This window comes from Echinops telfairi, unplaced genomic scaffold (genome assembly GCF_000313985.2).
Source record: "Echinops telfairi isolate 266 unplaced genomic scaffold, ASM31398v2 ScPeMD7_25;HRSCAF=90, whole genome shotgun sequence".
Classification (NCBI taxonomy): Eukaryota; Metazoa; Chordata; class Mammalia; order Afrosoricida; family Tenrecidae; genus Echinops; species Echinops telfairi.
Window position 1 is genome coordinate 686,365 of NW_022103922.1, and position 12,096 is coordinate 698,460.

Below are 12,096 nucleotides of genomic sequence, written 5' to 3' on the forward strand. Positions count from 1 at the left end.
CGTCCATGCCCAGGGCTCAGGGACAGCAGGACCCCACTCCCAGGTGCCCACACCTCTCAGTTATCTACTGCGGCTGCCACGCAACACCGGCAGGGCCTTCCACACAGACTTTTATCTTCTCAGAGGCTCCGAGGTGGGCAGTTGGACTCGGGGGCAGCTGCGGGGGAAGGCTTTCCGTCTGCTCTAGACTAGGCCCTCCGGGCCTCTGCTTCTGGGTCATGGCGTGGCATAGCATCTCCACCCCCCCACCCCGGCCTGCTTCTTTCCACCTCCTCTCTCAAAAGAGGAACTAAGAGGAACTGCCAACGCCCTCATGAACACAAGACAAGCCATCTCACAGCAGAGTACGTACAACTCGGAACGCCTGTGGCGTCGGCCAGTCCACAGCTCCAGCCAGCCACCAGGTAACACACGACTGCAAACAGAGGCCTGTGGCCCCCACCAGCTACTCTTCAGGAGAAAGTTGAGGCGGCCATTGCTGCATGCAGTCAGTCTGGAAACCCGCCGGGCACGCCTGCCCGTCCTACGGAGCCACGGAGTCAGCATGGGCTCGCTGGCTGCACTTTTGTTGGGGTAGAACTATGCAAATCAGGTGCACGGAACCCTAGTGAGGGACTGGTCAGTTTACCATCAAGCCTGGATTGAACGGCGCCAATCCTAGAGGCTGGATGGGGGTGGACACAGGGCATTACCATCAAGAGCCGGGATCAGAGCACATCTCTTGGACCTGCAATCCCTGTGCCGAGAACCTCCCAGGCCCAGGAGACAGGGAGCCGTGTCTGGACAAAGTACCAGGAGAAGGATGGGGGTGACAGGACTGCTATCAAGGTTGGGTGGTATAGGTGGACCTCCCAGCCCACTGCCTATGTCTGACCTGCAGAGAGGCTACAGGGCGCCCTCAGACAGGCGGCCTCCTGGCAGTGCAGGCGCCCTGGTGCATCGGTTAGCAGATGAGCAGCCCTGCAACTCCTGCCTGAGGTGGTCAGGGCTCAGGCCGTGCACAGAGCCCAGAAGGCTCTGTCCTGATGGGAGAACTGCATGCTGGGTAGTTCTGGCCCTGTGTGGTAAGCTGGGGGAGTGCATGAGGGTGTCATGCAGCTGCATCCTCGATGCCCACCATCATGGGTCAGGAAAGCCGACTCCGGTGAGGGAAGACCCTCACGGTTATGAGATATAAACAAATCTTCACCCACATTCTCATGACTGAATAATCCCCATAAAGGAACTGTCGTAAAGGAGCTTCCATAAAGGATGAATCATCCCAGCGTCTGGCTGTTCCCGGTGCCTGAGGATTGTCTGTAGATAAAGAGCAATCAGGCTCTACAGCCCCACCCACTGTAAAATGTAGCAACCCCTGCAGTGGGCTCAGGGGCTTCAAGGTCAACTAGCACTCGGTCAAGAGGGTGACTCACCTTGCTGCTGGTGTATCATGTTACCCGCTTATGATATTACCCACTATGTCATATGTAAGCTAGATAACACGCATGCCTTTTGAAAGACCTGTAAGCCCCATTACATACCAGGAGGTACCCCCTCAAAATCCCAGAATTATGCTAGGTGGGTGAGTTAGTTAATTGTGCCAACCTGGCCGATAATCACATGTGGAGCTAATTGAAAGGCGGAGGGATAAATGGGTGGTGAGCCTCACCTTTCTAGTTCTCGGGTCTCTTGCTTTCTGATGGTTGCACCGGGTGCAGCTGCCTTAGCAGTTCCCTGCTTCAGCTGGCAAGGCTGACTTCCTACAAGACATCCCCAAGGAGAAGCCGCATGGACCTACCCCGATGCAGCCCTGGGTGCTGGAGCAGCCATGTGGAGACCCCTGCTAGTGCTGAGATGCTTATTCGTTCACTGACTCAGCTTTCCTCCTGCAGTCCGCATCATTGCCTCTGTTTTGTGAGGTGGAGGACTTTGTGGAATGGTGTTGGGTTAATGGGTTAATGTTGGACTTGTGGGCTTGGGCAGCATTGGGTTGGGATGTTTTCGTGATGCACACTTTCTTTACATCAAACTTTTATCCATGAGTTGCTGTGGATTTGTTTCTCCAAAGTACCCAGACTAATACAGTGGGACAGCTTTTGTAGTACCCATTTTTCCCACTGAGTGAGCATCGAGCAACTTGATCTGAGTTAGAGCACTCAGTGACATCGCCTGGGAAGGTTCTCTCTGTTCACAGTGAATTTTTTCGTAAAAGCAGTTTCTCTCAAACCTCGATTTTTGTGATAGCCGATTTAAGAGAAGAGTGTCACTGTGAAATTTTGTTTCCTGCTCAGGAAAAATGCCACAGAAACCGTTGTGATGTTGCACACAGCTTACAAGGACAGCACTGTGGGAAAAGTTTCCAAAAAAGGTGTAATGTCGATTGATGACAAACCTTATTCTGGATGTCTGTCAATTTCCCAAACTGACGAAAATGTCCACTCATAGTGCATTTAGAGTTCGTTCCACCAGGTCAGACTGTTAACCAAGCTTTCTATTAGAGGTTCTGAGAAGATTGCACTAAAAAACCTGATTGTGGCAGACAGGGGGCTGGTTTTGCCACCACGTCAATGTACCTGATCACCCAGCCATCTCAGTGCACCAGTTTTGGGCAAACAACAGCACACCTCTCTTGTCCCACGCACCTTACTCACCTGACCGTGCTCCCGGTGACTTCTGCTCCCTCAAATGAAGAAGGGCGTGAAAGGACAGCAATTTGCGAAGAAGAGGTGAAGGAAAGCACCGAGGGAGGTGCTGCCAAGCCATCAAGCAGATGAGCTTGGAGCTGTCTCCAAGGGTGGAGTCGCAGACGGGACATGCATCAAGCGTGATGGCGATGAGGCTTCTCTCTGTGTCTGTCTTCAATATTTCCCACAATCGTAGTCAGTCCTGAGGCCCCTTCGAGTGTTGGGGACTCTGCACCCCGAGAGCCAGTTCAAGGGGTGAGTCCGGTCTGGGAGTTGTCTCGGACACACTTGTCTCGTTTCTTTCTCCCACAAGAGATCGCTCACACCTGGTCCTGCTTTGTTATGGCCACTGCCAAGCAGGTTCTGGTCACAGCTCGAGGCGGAGCTGACTACACATAAGGGAGGACAATTCCCCCGACAGGAGCCAAGAGCTGATATGGGCTGGAGAAGTTCCCAAGGAGCAGACGGAAAGTGCCTCCCGTGGCACTGGCAGCCCGATTTAGACTTCTCCCAGCCCCACAGAGGAGAGTCATGTCTGCTCACCACCCACTGGTGGAGGCTGCTCTAGCAGTGCTGGGGAAGCAATGGGGGGCTCAGGCTGCCGCTGGTTTGCTTCCAACAGCAAAGCTCACTCAAAGCCGGCACAGCTATTTCTCAAAAACCCTAAACTTCCCAGTGACCTAGAGGGACGCTGCAGAGCACGGTGAGGAACCGCATGTGCGGCACCTCTCTTGGGGTGCCGTGTCCACAACCAGCAGCCATAGGGCCCTGGGGGTGGGGGACACGGCCAGGAGGTGGGAGCAGAGCAGGCAGGGCGAGGGGCGAAGAACAGGTTACAGCTGGGGATCAAACGATCCAGGACTCAGCTTTTCTCCGGTCAGTCTCTCTAGACACGGTCTTGTGAGGGCCTGGCCTCCCAGTGGGCCTCGGCGAACGCTACAATGGACTTCGCTCCCTCCAGCTCTCCCAGTAAGCACTGGCCTCCTGCCTGAGCTCTGAAGGCAGGGAAGGCTTGGCACACGCCCTGTTCTACTGCGCGTGCCCCACTAATGCTTGCGGCTCTGTGCCCTTGCCGGTGCCACAGGCCTAGCAGATTCTAGGCAAGGGGCCTCAGGTCCTGAAAAAACACACTGCACCCCCTCTTCCTGTTGGTGGTGAGGTCTCCCTCTGCTTCCGAGGCTGGCTCCCTTTCAGACTAACGGACTGCAAAATCGAGCACCACCGTGGTCAAGTTCATACCTCTTATTCGCATTGTTACTAAGGTGTCCCATCCCCTTGGTGGGCCACACACAACTAATTTGCATAGTCCCACCAACCCTTTTTCGGGAGTCACAGCCCATGGACGGCAAGGGCCACATTAAATAACTCCCTGCCTAGTCGACCTGGGAGAGTCACAGCATTTCGCAGGTTTTGCTGATGGGAACAATAGAAGTTGTCTGAGAAATTCTGATGCTGCCCAATGAAGAGTGGCAGTCTCCCCATGGGTCCTGGCGGCTGGCTGCCACACCTGCCATGTGCTCAGCGGTTCTCCCTGCATGGCTCTTTCCATATTTTTTTGGGCACCTGGGTTGGATCTGCCCCCACGCCCTCCCATCTGGAGGTGCTGCATTCCAGGGAGGAGGGCTCTGAGCCGAGGACACGCAGGAGGTGGCTGGGTTCAGCCCTCAATGGGCTCTGACAGTGTGCTTGCAAATCCCTCGAGGCTGGAAGTCAGCACTGCTCACACAGGCCCCTCTGGCCCCACAGTGAAGGCGCCCACCTGTCCAGAGCCCAGAGCAGCAGCTGCGCCTGCCCGTCTCTCAGATCACCACCCAGGACCTGCCTGCAGGTGCATGAAACTGCCACCTAGAGACCCTCCCCCCACAGCAGCCACAGGCACTCACAAGTGCAGTATGGCCCCCGGCCAGGTGGCCACCCTCTCCCGGCCCATCTTGTCCAGACCTCTGGACTGTACACCACCCCTCCTCCCACAACTGAACAGACACACAGCGGACCACCACCAGCGCTGGGCCCCCTCCCCTCCATCCCCACTCCAGCAAGACTCACCCAAGCAAGGGGCACTTCCTCTACTTAGCATTGCAGCCTTGCCTCTGCCCAGCGCCCTACCCAGGACCACTGTCACCCAGGGCCTCAGAGCTGAGTGGCCACTCAAGGGTTGGGCCCAGAGCACTTCTGCCTCCCAGCCGAGCCAGTGGGGACTCAGCCTCCAGAGAGCGGGGTATGGCCTATCTTCTGGAGGTTCTGCCCCAGCTACTCTGCCTCTAGCCACAACTTATAGGGCATCACCAAGCAGACACTGTTTGTGGTTGGGTGTCACCTGCCTCTCCACCCGCTTGTAAGAAGGGGCAGGATCAGTTTGGTTCACCCCTACAGAGTGAGCACCCACAGGTGTTCAAAGAACAAAGACGGACCAAGAGCATGCCTCTCCCCCAGGGTTCTGGCCCCAGCATCGCACCGGTGAGGGCATGCCATAAATCTCCACACACTGTTGCCAGTAGCACCTTCCACACTGCAGACAAGACCACTCCCCCTCCCACCCTCGCCCCCCCATCTCCCAAGGAGAGGCTGCAGGGTTTGAACTGCCAATCTGGCTGGTGAGCAGCCCAGCCCACCATCAACCCCCCAGCACCACCTGTGTGGTCCAGCTCTCGAAGTACCTGAGGGGGTGCCGCCAGGAAGTCAGGGCCAGCGCGGGCTGTCCGAGGGGCCGGCATGGCGGGTGGGCGAATGGGCTTCAGTCCAGGGAGAGCCACCAGTACCTGCTGCTTCTCTGACCTCTCACTCAGAGCTACATGGGAAGACACGTTTGATCAGCAGCGGCGCCACGACCCAGGACTTAGACAGACATGTTCTTCATGGAAGAACCTCTGGGAAGGCCTGCCTCGCTACAGGAGAGCACGGTGGGCACCAGGGGTCACTTGAGGGGATAGAAAAGCAGCCATCAGGAATCAGGCGTTTTCTGAAGCGCTTGACGGCTTTTGTCCAACCCACGGCGTGCACCCCCAAACACTTCGCCTTGGCAGTCTCCCTGCCATATGCACAATATGGTTACACAGAGGCAACAGGTTTGGGCAAGTTTGGTACCCTCCGTGCAAGTCGGCGCTGCAGCCCCTCCAGCAGGCCAGGCGGCCACAGCGGTTTGGGAAGGGCATTACCCGGACTAGAGCTTCCCAAAGCCGGCTGACGCTGCCCCCTGGGGGCACGGCAAGGATCACTTTCACTCCGGTCTGGATGACGGACCACAGTAAAAAAGTTTCTCGTGGGAGGGTGGCATGGCGGGCTGAGTCTTTTCTGTTCTTTCTCCTCGGACGGGGGCGGGAAGGCGACTAGAGCGGGCACCCCAGCTGCTGCCCGGAGACTCTAGGCGCCTCGCACTCCAACCCCTCCCTGGGTTCCCGCACAGCAGGGCTGTTTCTTAAGGCACATGAAGTCCCATTTCCCGCCCCACTCCGCGCGCGGAGCGACTGGGGCGTGGATTTGCGGCTAGCAGCCCGCTGCTCGGCGAGCGGGGAGCAGAGCCGGGCACCCTGCGCCTGGGGGACCACTTGGCAGGCCCGGGTCCCAGGCTGCCCACCTGGCCAGCGGTCGCCGGCGTTCATGAAGGACAGCAGCGCGCACACGAACAGGAAGGCGAGGAGGAGGAGGACGACGCTCCGCTGCAGCCGCGACAGCTGCTTCCATCTCTAGCGGGGAGAAAGCGCTGCCGAGGGGACCGACGGGCTCGTGGGGGCCCGCCTGCCCCGCCATGCCCGCCAGCTGTGACTCGGCCGGGGCCTCCCGCCTGCCCTAGCCCGCGCGACCTCACCCTCCAGCACGAGCGCCGGCGCCAGCCCTTGCTGTTGTCGTAACTCTCGCCCAGGCTCAGCGTCACCGAGACGAAGTCGCGATGAGGCGGCGGCGGCGGCGGCAGTGGCGGCGGATACAAGGCGGCGGCGGCGGCGGCGGCGCGGGGTGCCCCGCCCACTAGCGGCGTCAGGAAGCCCGGCTCGGAGAGGAAGAGAGAGCCCCACTGCTCGGACACCCGCAGGCAGCCATTGCACCTCCGTCAACAGTCCTCCCATGGCGCCGCGCCCCGAGTGCGCCTGCGCAGTACGGTCACGTGCCACTGCGCTTGCGCGCGCGCCCGCTCTTCCGCCTCACCTTTCCGGAGTTACTCCTCACCGCGCCTGCGCAGACGAGAGCAAGAGAGTGCGCCTGCGCTCAGGGGGGTTTACGCCGGCGTAGGCCGCTTCTACCCACGGGGCGTGCACAGCTTGCGCCACACCGCCTCCACCTCGCGCATGCGCAGAGATCTCCAGAGCGCCGCCGTGACCATAGCAACAGGGCCGGCCCGGTTTCCGCTCGGGGCGTGTTCTGGGCCGGAGCTCCTCCCACGCGGGGGATCCTGGGCCTTGCCCACGAGTCTCCGGAGGCCATAAAGCCCAGAGGCGGCGGGATCGTGTCTGCAGCGCACTGAAGAATGACCCTCACCTGGGGAGAGCCTGGGCACAGCCGCTGGAACCATCTCGTCGGGAAGCCCCGGGGCTCGGCGTCTAGCTTCCCGGACGCGTGGATGGCGCGGGGCCGGGGCGCGTGAGAGTGGACCGATGTTCGCCCAGCAGGCCCGGAGTTCAGCAGCCACAGGCCTCCGGCCGGACCCTGAAGTCTCGTGAACTCCGGGCGGACAGGAAAGGGGGTGGGTGCGTAGAGAGCACGACCCACCACCTGTGAGCCACACATCCTCCTGTGACTGCCTTTCCCTGGGCACGCTCTCCCAAACTCTCACTGCCCTCGCATCCATTCTGACCCACAGCGACCCTATAGGCCAGGGTGGAACCGTCCCTGTGGGTTTCCAAGCCTGTAATCATCTGTAGGCGTGGACAGGCGCCTCTTGGGTCAGCTGAGCGGCTGGTGCTTTCCAGCTGTTGACCCCGCGGCTAGGAGCCCAATGTGTAACCACGACGCAACCAGCGCTCGTTTGGAGTCAGCACCAGCCCTGGACACAACCTCTGAGAGGCTCCTCACACCGGATTCTGGGAGCGTGGAATTGAGGTGACTCCACAGACCGTTTCTCCTACGTGTCCTTTTGAAGCCTTAGAGGACCAGCTTGGAGTCAGCTTTAGCCCCTGGGCAGGGCCTTTCGAAAAGTACAGGTGCACCCGCTACTGGCTTTGAGAAGCAGGGACTCCAGGCTCTGATGGGAAGCTTGATGCAGTGGGTTATACATTGGGCTGCTACCGACAATGCCCCCAGTTCAAATCTACCACCTGCACTGTGGGAGAAAGATGAGGCTGTCCACTCCTGTAAAGATTGGCAGCCTCGGAAGCCCACAGGAAGAGTTCTACCCTGTACAGGGCATTGTGAGTTGGCATGCCCATGGATCCTGCCTCCACGCTATCCTTGGGAAGGGACCTCACAGTGACTGCTAGCCCCGCTCTCTGGATTGTTTTCCCTGCACCCCTGAGCTGCTTGGTCCCCTCTGAAGCCAGGAAAGCCATTCCTGCAGGGCTAGCAATCCTGACACTAAGCCCATGCCTCTTCTCTCCAGCCCTATCACACACTGCACCTTCCCATCAGCATGGCTGTGGCATCCTGCCCCTGCCCAGTGGCTCATCTGAATCACCCTGGAATCCCCCCGCTTTGGCACCCCACCCCCACTTTCCCTTCTAGCACAGTGTTTTCCAATCACTGCTCTGGCATCCTGGCCCTGCCTTGTCCTCTGAAGGAACCCAAACTGGCTGCCCTGGAGTAAACTCTTAGAGACCCTCTAAGGCAGGGCAGAGCTGCCCCTGTGAGCTTCCAAGACTGGATGTTTTATGGGAGTAGAAAGCCTGGTCTTTGTCCCTTGGAGTGCCTGCTGGTTTTGAACTGCTGACCTTGGGGTTGGCAGCCCAACACATGACCACTATGCCACCAGGGCACCTGTCCTGAGGAGACAGGGACACCAAACTCAACAGAGGTCCCTGAGCCCACTGCTGGAGAGGCAGTCTGAGGGTTCGGGACCTAGCAGGTTTTCTATGCCCTGAGGCCCTGGGAGAGCTGGAAAGGAGTGGAGACCCCAGCCAGAGGCCTAGGAGGTCCAGAGCACCCTTGCTGCTTTGGAGCACACACATCGCCCCGGGGCCAGCCTGGTGCCATCCACGCCCTGCCCATGTGATCCTCCAGCCAAGCACTGCTCACCAGAGCATGCCCCAAGTACAGCACTCTTTATTAAGATGTTTTGTGCTTTTCTCTGTTTTAAAACCGACCAATACCAGGTCTGTGGCAGGGGTTAGGGATGGGGGGGGCGGGTGAGGGGGTTGGCTGTGAGCCACCGTTGTTGATGGGACAAGTGTGTCCCTTTCCATAGGCACGTGACAGCAATTGGGATGACCACCTGGCCGTTGGGTTGCTCGGTTGCGTGGCACCACCGTTGTGGAAGGGGCAGCCACGGGCTGGTTCCCGGGACCTGCCTGCACTGTCCCTGCGGCTTCAGGAGGCGCTTGAACAGAAGTCAAAGCCAGGTTGTTCCAAGAGTTCACCAGGAAGCTCACTGGCACAGAAAGTCCATGGGAAACTTCCTTCCTCCCCCAAAGCTGCTGACGCCCCAGGATGTGGTCAAGGGGGAATGCTGGCTCCAGTTGTGGTGAGCAGCAGCTTTGGGGGCAGGTGCCAGCAAGGCAGAGAGGGCATTAGGGCACAAGGGGAGACTCAGGGCCTCGGTGGACTCAGTCTTCCAGGCTTTGGGTCAGTAGTGGCAGCCAAGACTGACCTGGTGGTCTCACCTGGGTCCTTCCCCCACCTTGGAAGAGGAGGGACCCTGGGAAAGGTGCAGGGATGGGTCTGGGTGGGGGGCGGTGACTTAGCAGTCTATGCCACACTCCGTGGAGGTGAGGCCGCCCTCTGTCATGGGGCAGGGGCATAGCCAGGAGCAAGGCCACCGCCTACCGGCACTAGGGCGGAGAATAGCTTGAGCACCAAGTGTGGCCAGAAAGAAGGGCCCCGAGGGGGCTTCTGGCCTGGTCAGCCCCAACCTCTCAGCACCTTGGTGACTGGGCAGCCAAGGCACCCAGGAGACTGAGGAGGACGTGGTCTGCAGAGCCAGAGGAGGGGGCATGCTTCTCAAGCACAGCAACAGGGTATTGGGAGGGGCCCCGGGGCTCCTCTGTGGGGTCCCCCCTTGTGAGGTCCTGTTATCTGCAAGGGGGTTGGTCTCGTTCTGCTTGGTGGGCAGGAGCTGCCCAGTAAGCGCTTCAACCAAACATGGCCCCCTCACACAGGCACCTGAGGAAAGCCCCCCGCCCGGCTGGGAGCACATCAAGGACCCTCAGGGGAAGGAGTAGCTCTTCACCTTAGCCCTCCAGACCCCACAGGCAGCACCGTCTCTGGAGCAACAGGGGAGGGACAGCCCTGCTGGTCACCCCTAGGCCCTGCATGCTGTTGCCCCTCAGCCCAAATGCCAAGGTCTTGAGTCCTTGTCCCCACCCCAGGGCAGCAGGAGTACCCGAGAGCCATCCTCTGGCCATGGAACTGAGAGGGAGAAGCTACCCCTCCCAGGGAAAGCAAGATGTTCTTTGCTTAGTCCCTTGGAGCCTGCCTGGAGCCCCCTGCCAAGGGAAGCCATGTCCCCAACAGATGCCAGTCAGGAGTCCTGGGGCCTTAGCACCTGGGCCAGGGCCTCATCCAGGATGAGGGGAGCCTGGAATTCTCTGTCCCGCAGGTATTCCTCCAGGCCCTGTAAGCAAACAGCCACTGCTCAGCCACCACAGAGCCCCATCCCCTGAGGATGCGCCCAAAGCCACATGGAGTCAAGGGGGGCGAGCTGCATTCCCCAGCCAAGTGTCAGCCTGGACTGCCCGGAGGGCCAGCCCAACTCCCCAGCTATGTCTCCCCACCAGAGCCTTGGAAGGCTCCAAATACCCCTTGTTTGTTTGTTTGTTTCTTTTTTTTTTTAAATATGGAACACTTCACGAATTTGTGTGTCATCCTTACGCAGGGGCCATGCTAATCTTCTCTGTATCGTTCCAATTTTAGTATATGTGCTGCCGAAGCGCGCACCACCCCTTGTTTCTACTGGTAAATTGAGGCTGGGCTTGAGCTCACCACCCTCCACCCACTGTGACCCAGAAAAGCCCTGAGGGGTGGCAGCCCTCACCTCGCCTGAATAGGACACCAGGGGGGAGATCTCACAGCAGGCCGGAGGGTCTTCGCTTTCAGACAACCTGCAGGGAGGGTGTGTGTGTGTGTGCATGTCACTCATGTAGCACCTATGCCAACAAGTGATGGGCTCCTCCCTGCCCCCAGAACCCCACCCCCCAGCCCTGCCCAGGGCTGAGCACCTACCAGGAGGTCTATGGCCTCCCCTCCCTTTGGGACCTCCCACCCCTACCCAGGGCTGAGGGTCTGTGAGAAGGTCCACAGGTGCCCCCCCCATAAGAACACCCCCCCACCCCTGCCCTGGGCTGAGCATCCTTCACAGATCCTTGCCTGCTGCCCCCCCCAGGATCCCCCCAGCCTGGGGCAACAGATCTATGAACCTCCTCCCAGTCTCTGTCCACAGTCTCTAGCCAGCTAGCCTCCAACCCAAGGGACAGTCCCTGAGTCCAGCCAGAAAGCTCCCTCGGCCAGGGTCCCTGACAGGCCACTCGGCAACAGAAGAGACGCTCTCCCCTCTGCATGCCCAGCTGTCTGCTGACCCTCTGCAGGCCCTGTGCTGGGTCTCCAGCCCCACCTCCCCAGCAGGCTCCACACTCACTTGGGCGCTGCAGGGAGCAGGGCCGCATGGGTGTCCAGGAAGCGGGCACCAGCCCGCAGGGCCCAGAGGTAGTGCTGGGAGAGCAGGGCCCGCCGGGCAGTGGCTGGGTTGTCCCTGGCTGCGGAGTCCGAGTTCTTCAGTGGTGAGAACTCCTCCTCCCGCCCCACCTCAAAAGCAACGAAGTTCCTGGGGAGGACAGTGCCCGAGGGGTCAGTCTGTGAGAGGTCAGGGCAGCACCATACCATCCTCAGAGCAGCCCCAGGGCTGAGACCCTTCGGAAGCTGGCCAGGCCTTCACCGTGAAGTGATGTGCCCTCCCGCCATCTTTAGTCTGACACTCAGGTCCTGGGGACCCAGAAGGAGACATACCCTACCACTGGGTGAGGGGAGAGGAAGGAACTGGGGGGCCCCAAAGACCTCAGTTGCCCCTGATGCACCCAGAGAAGAGAGGCGGCTCCCAGCACTAACTTAGCGAACGGGAACACGTCGAACACGAACTTCTCCAACTTGATGCCGTTGGGCTTCAGTGGCTTTACCAGGTTGCCCGAGTCATCCACAAAGGGCACCTTCTTGATGGCCACGTGCTGCTGCAGCGAGGGCTCAAACTCCCTGGGGGAGGGCAGAGGGGCAGTGTGCCAGGCTGGCACGGTAGGCACAGCCGGGAGGGAAGTGAGCAGGCCAGGGAGGGCCTCACCTCCCCCTACCCCCCAGATCCCTGCAG

General features: G+C 59.7%; 2 protein-coding genes and 1 non-coding gene across 3 annotated transcripts in view; all 3 read right to left on the reverse strand.

Moving 5' to 3' along the window:
• Window positions 1-6,698, reverse strand: part of MAN1B1 (mannosidase alpha class 1B member 1) — a 16,337-nt gene extending 9,639 nt beyond the window's left edge. The window contains 4 exon segments of the mRNA XM_045289342.1: window positions 5,321-5,451; window positions 6,238-6,346; window positions 6,469-6,645; window positions 6,648-6,698. Coding sequence (XP_045145277.1) covers window positions 5,321-5,451; window positions 6,238-6,346; window positions 6,469-6,645; window positions 6,648-6,698 — 468 coding nt within the window.
• A 2,134-nt stretch (window positions 6,699-8,832) lies between these two features.
• Window positions 8,833-12,096, reverse strand: part of UAP1L1 (UDP-N-acetylglucosamine pyrophosphorylase 1 like 1) — a 7,717-nt gene continuing 4,453 nt past the window's right edge. The window contains exons 6-9 of the mRNA XM_030885384.2: window positions 11,844-11,984; window positions 11,377-11,562; window positions 10,777-10,843; window positions 8,833-10,356 (exon numbers count right to left, since the gene is read on the reverse strand). Of these exons, the coding sequence (XP_030741244.2) occupies window positions 10,264-10,356; window positions 10,777-10,843; window positions 11,377-11,562; window positions 11,844-11,984 (487 nt within the window). The 3' untranslated portion in view covers window positions 8,833-10,263. The remainder of the gene's footprint in view (window positions 10,357-10,776; window positions 10,844-11,376; window positions 11,563-11,843; window positions 11,985-12,096) is intronic.
• LOC115869415 lies at window positions 10,573-10,679 on the reverse strand. Its single transcript, XR_004046167.1, has one exon. It is a non-coding gene; the product is annotated as a U6 spliceosomal RNA (small nuclear RNA).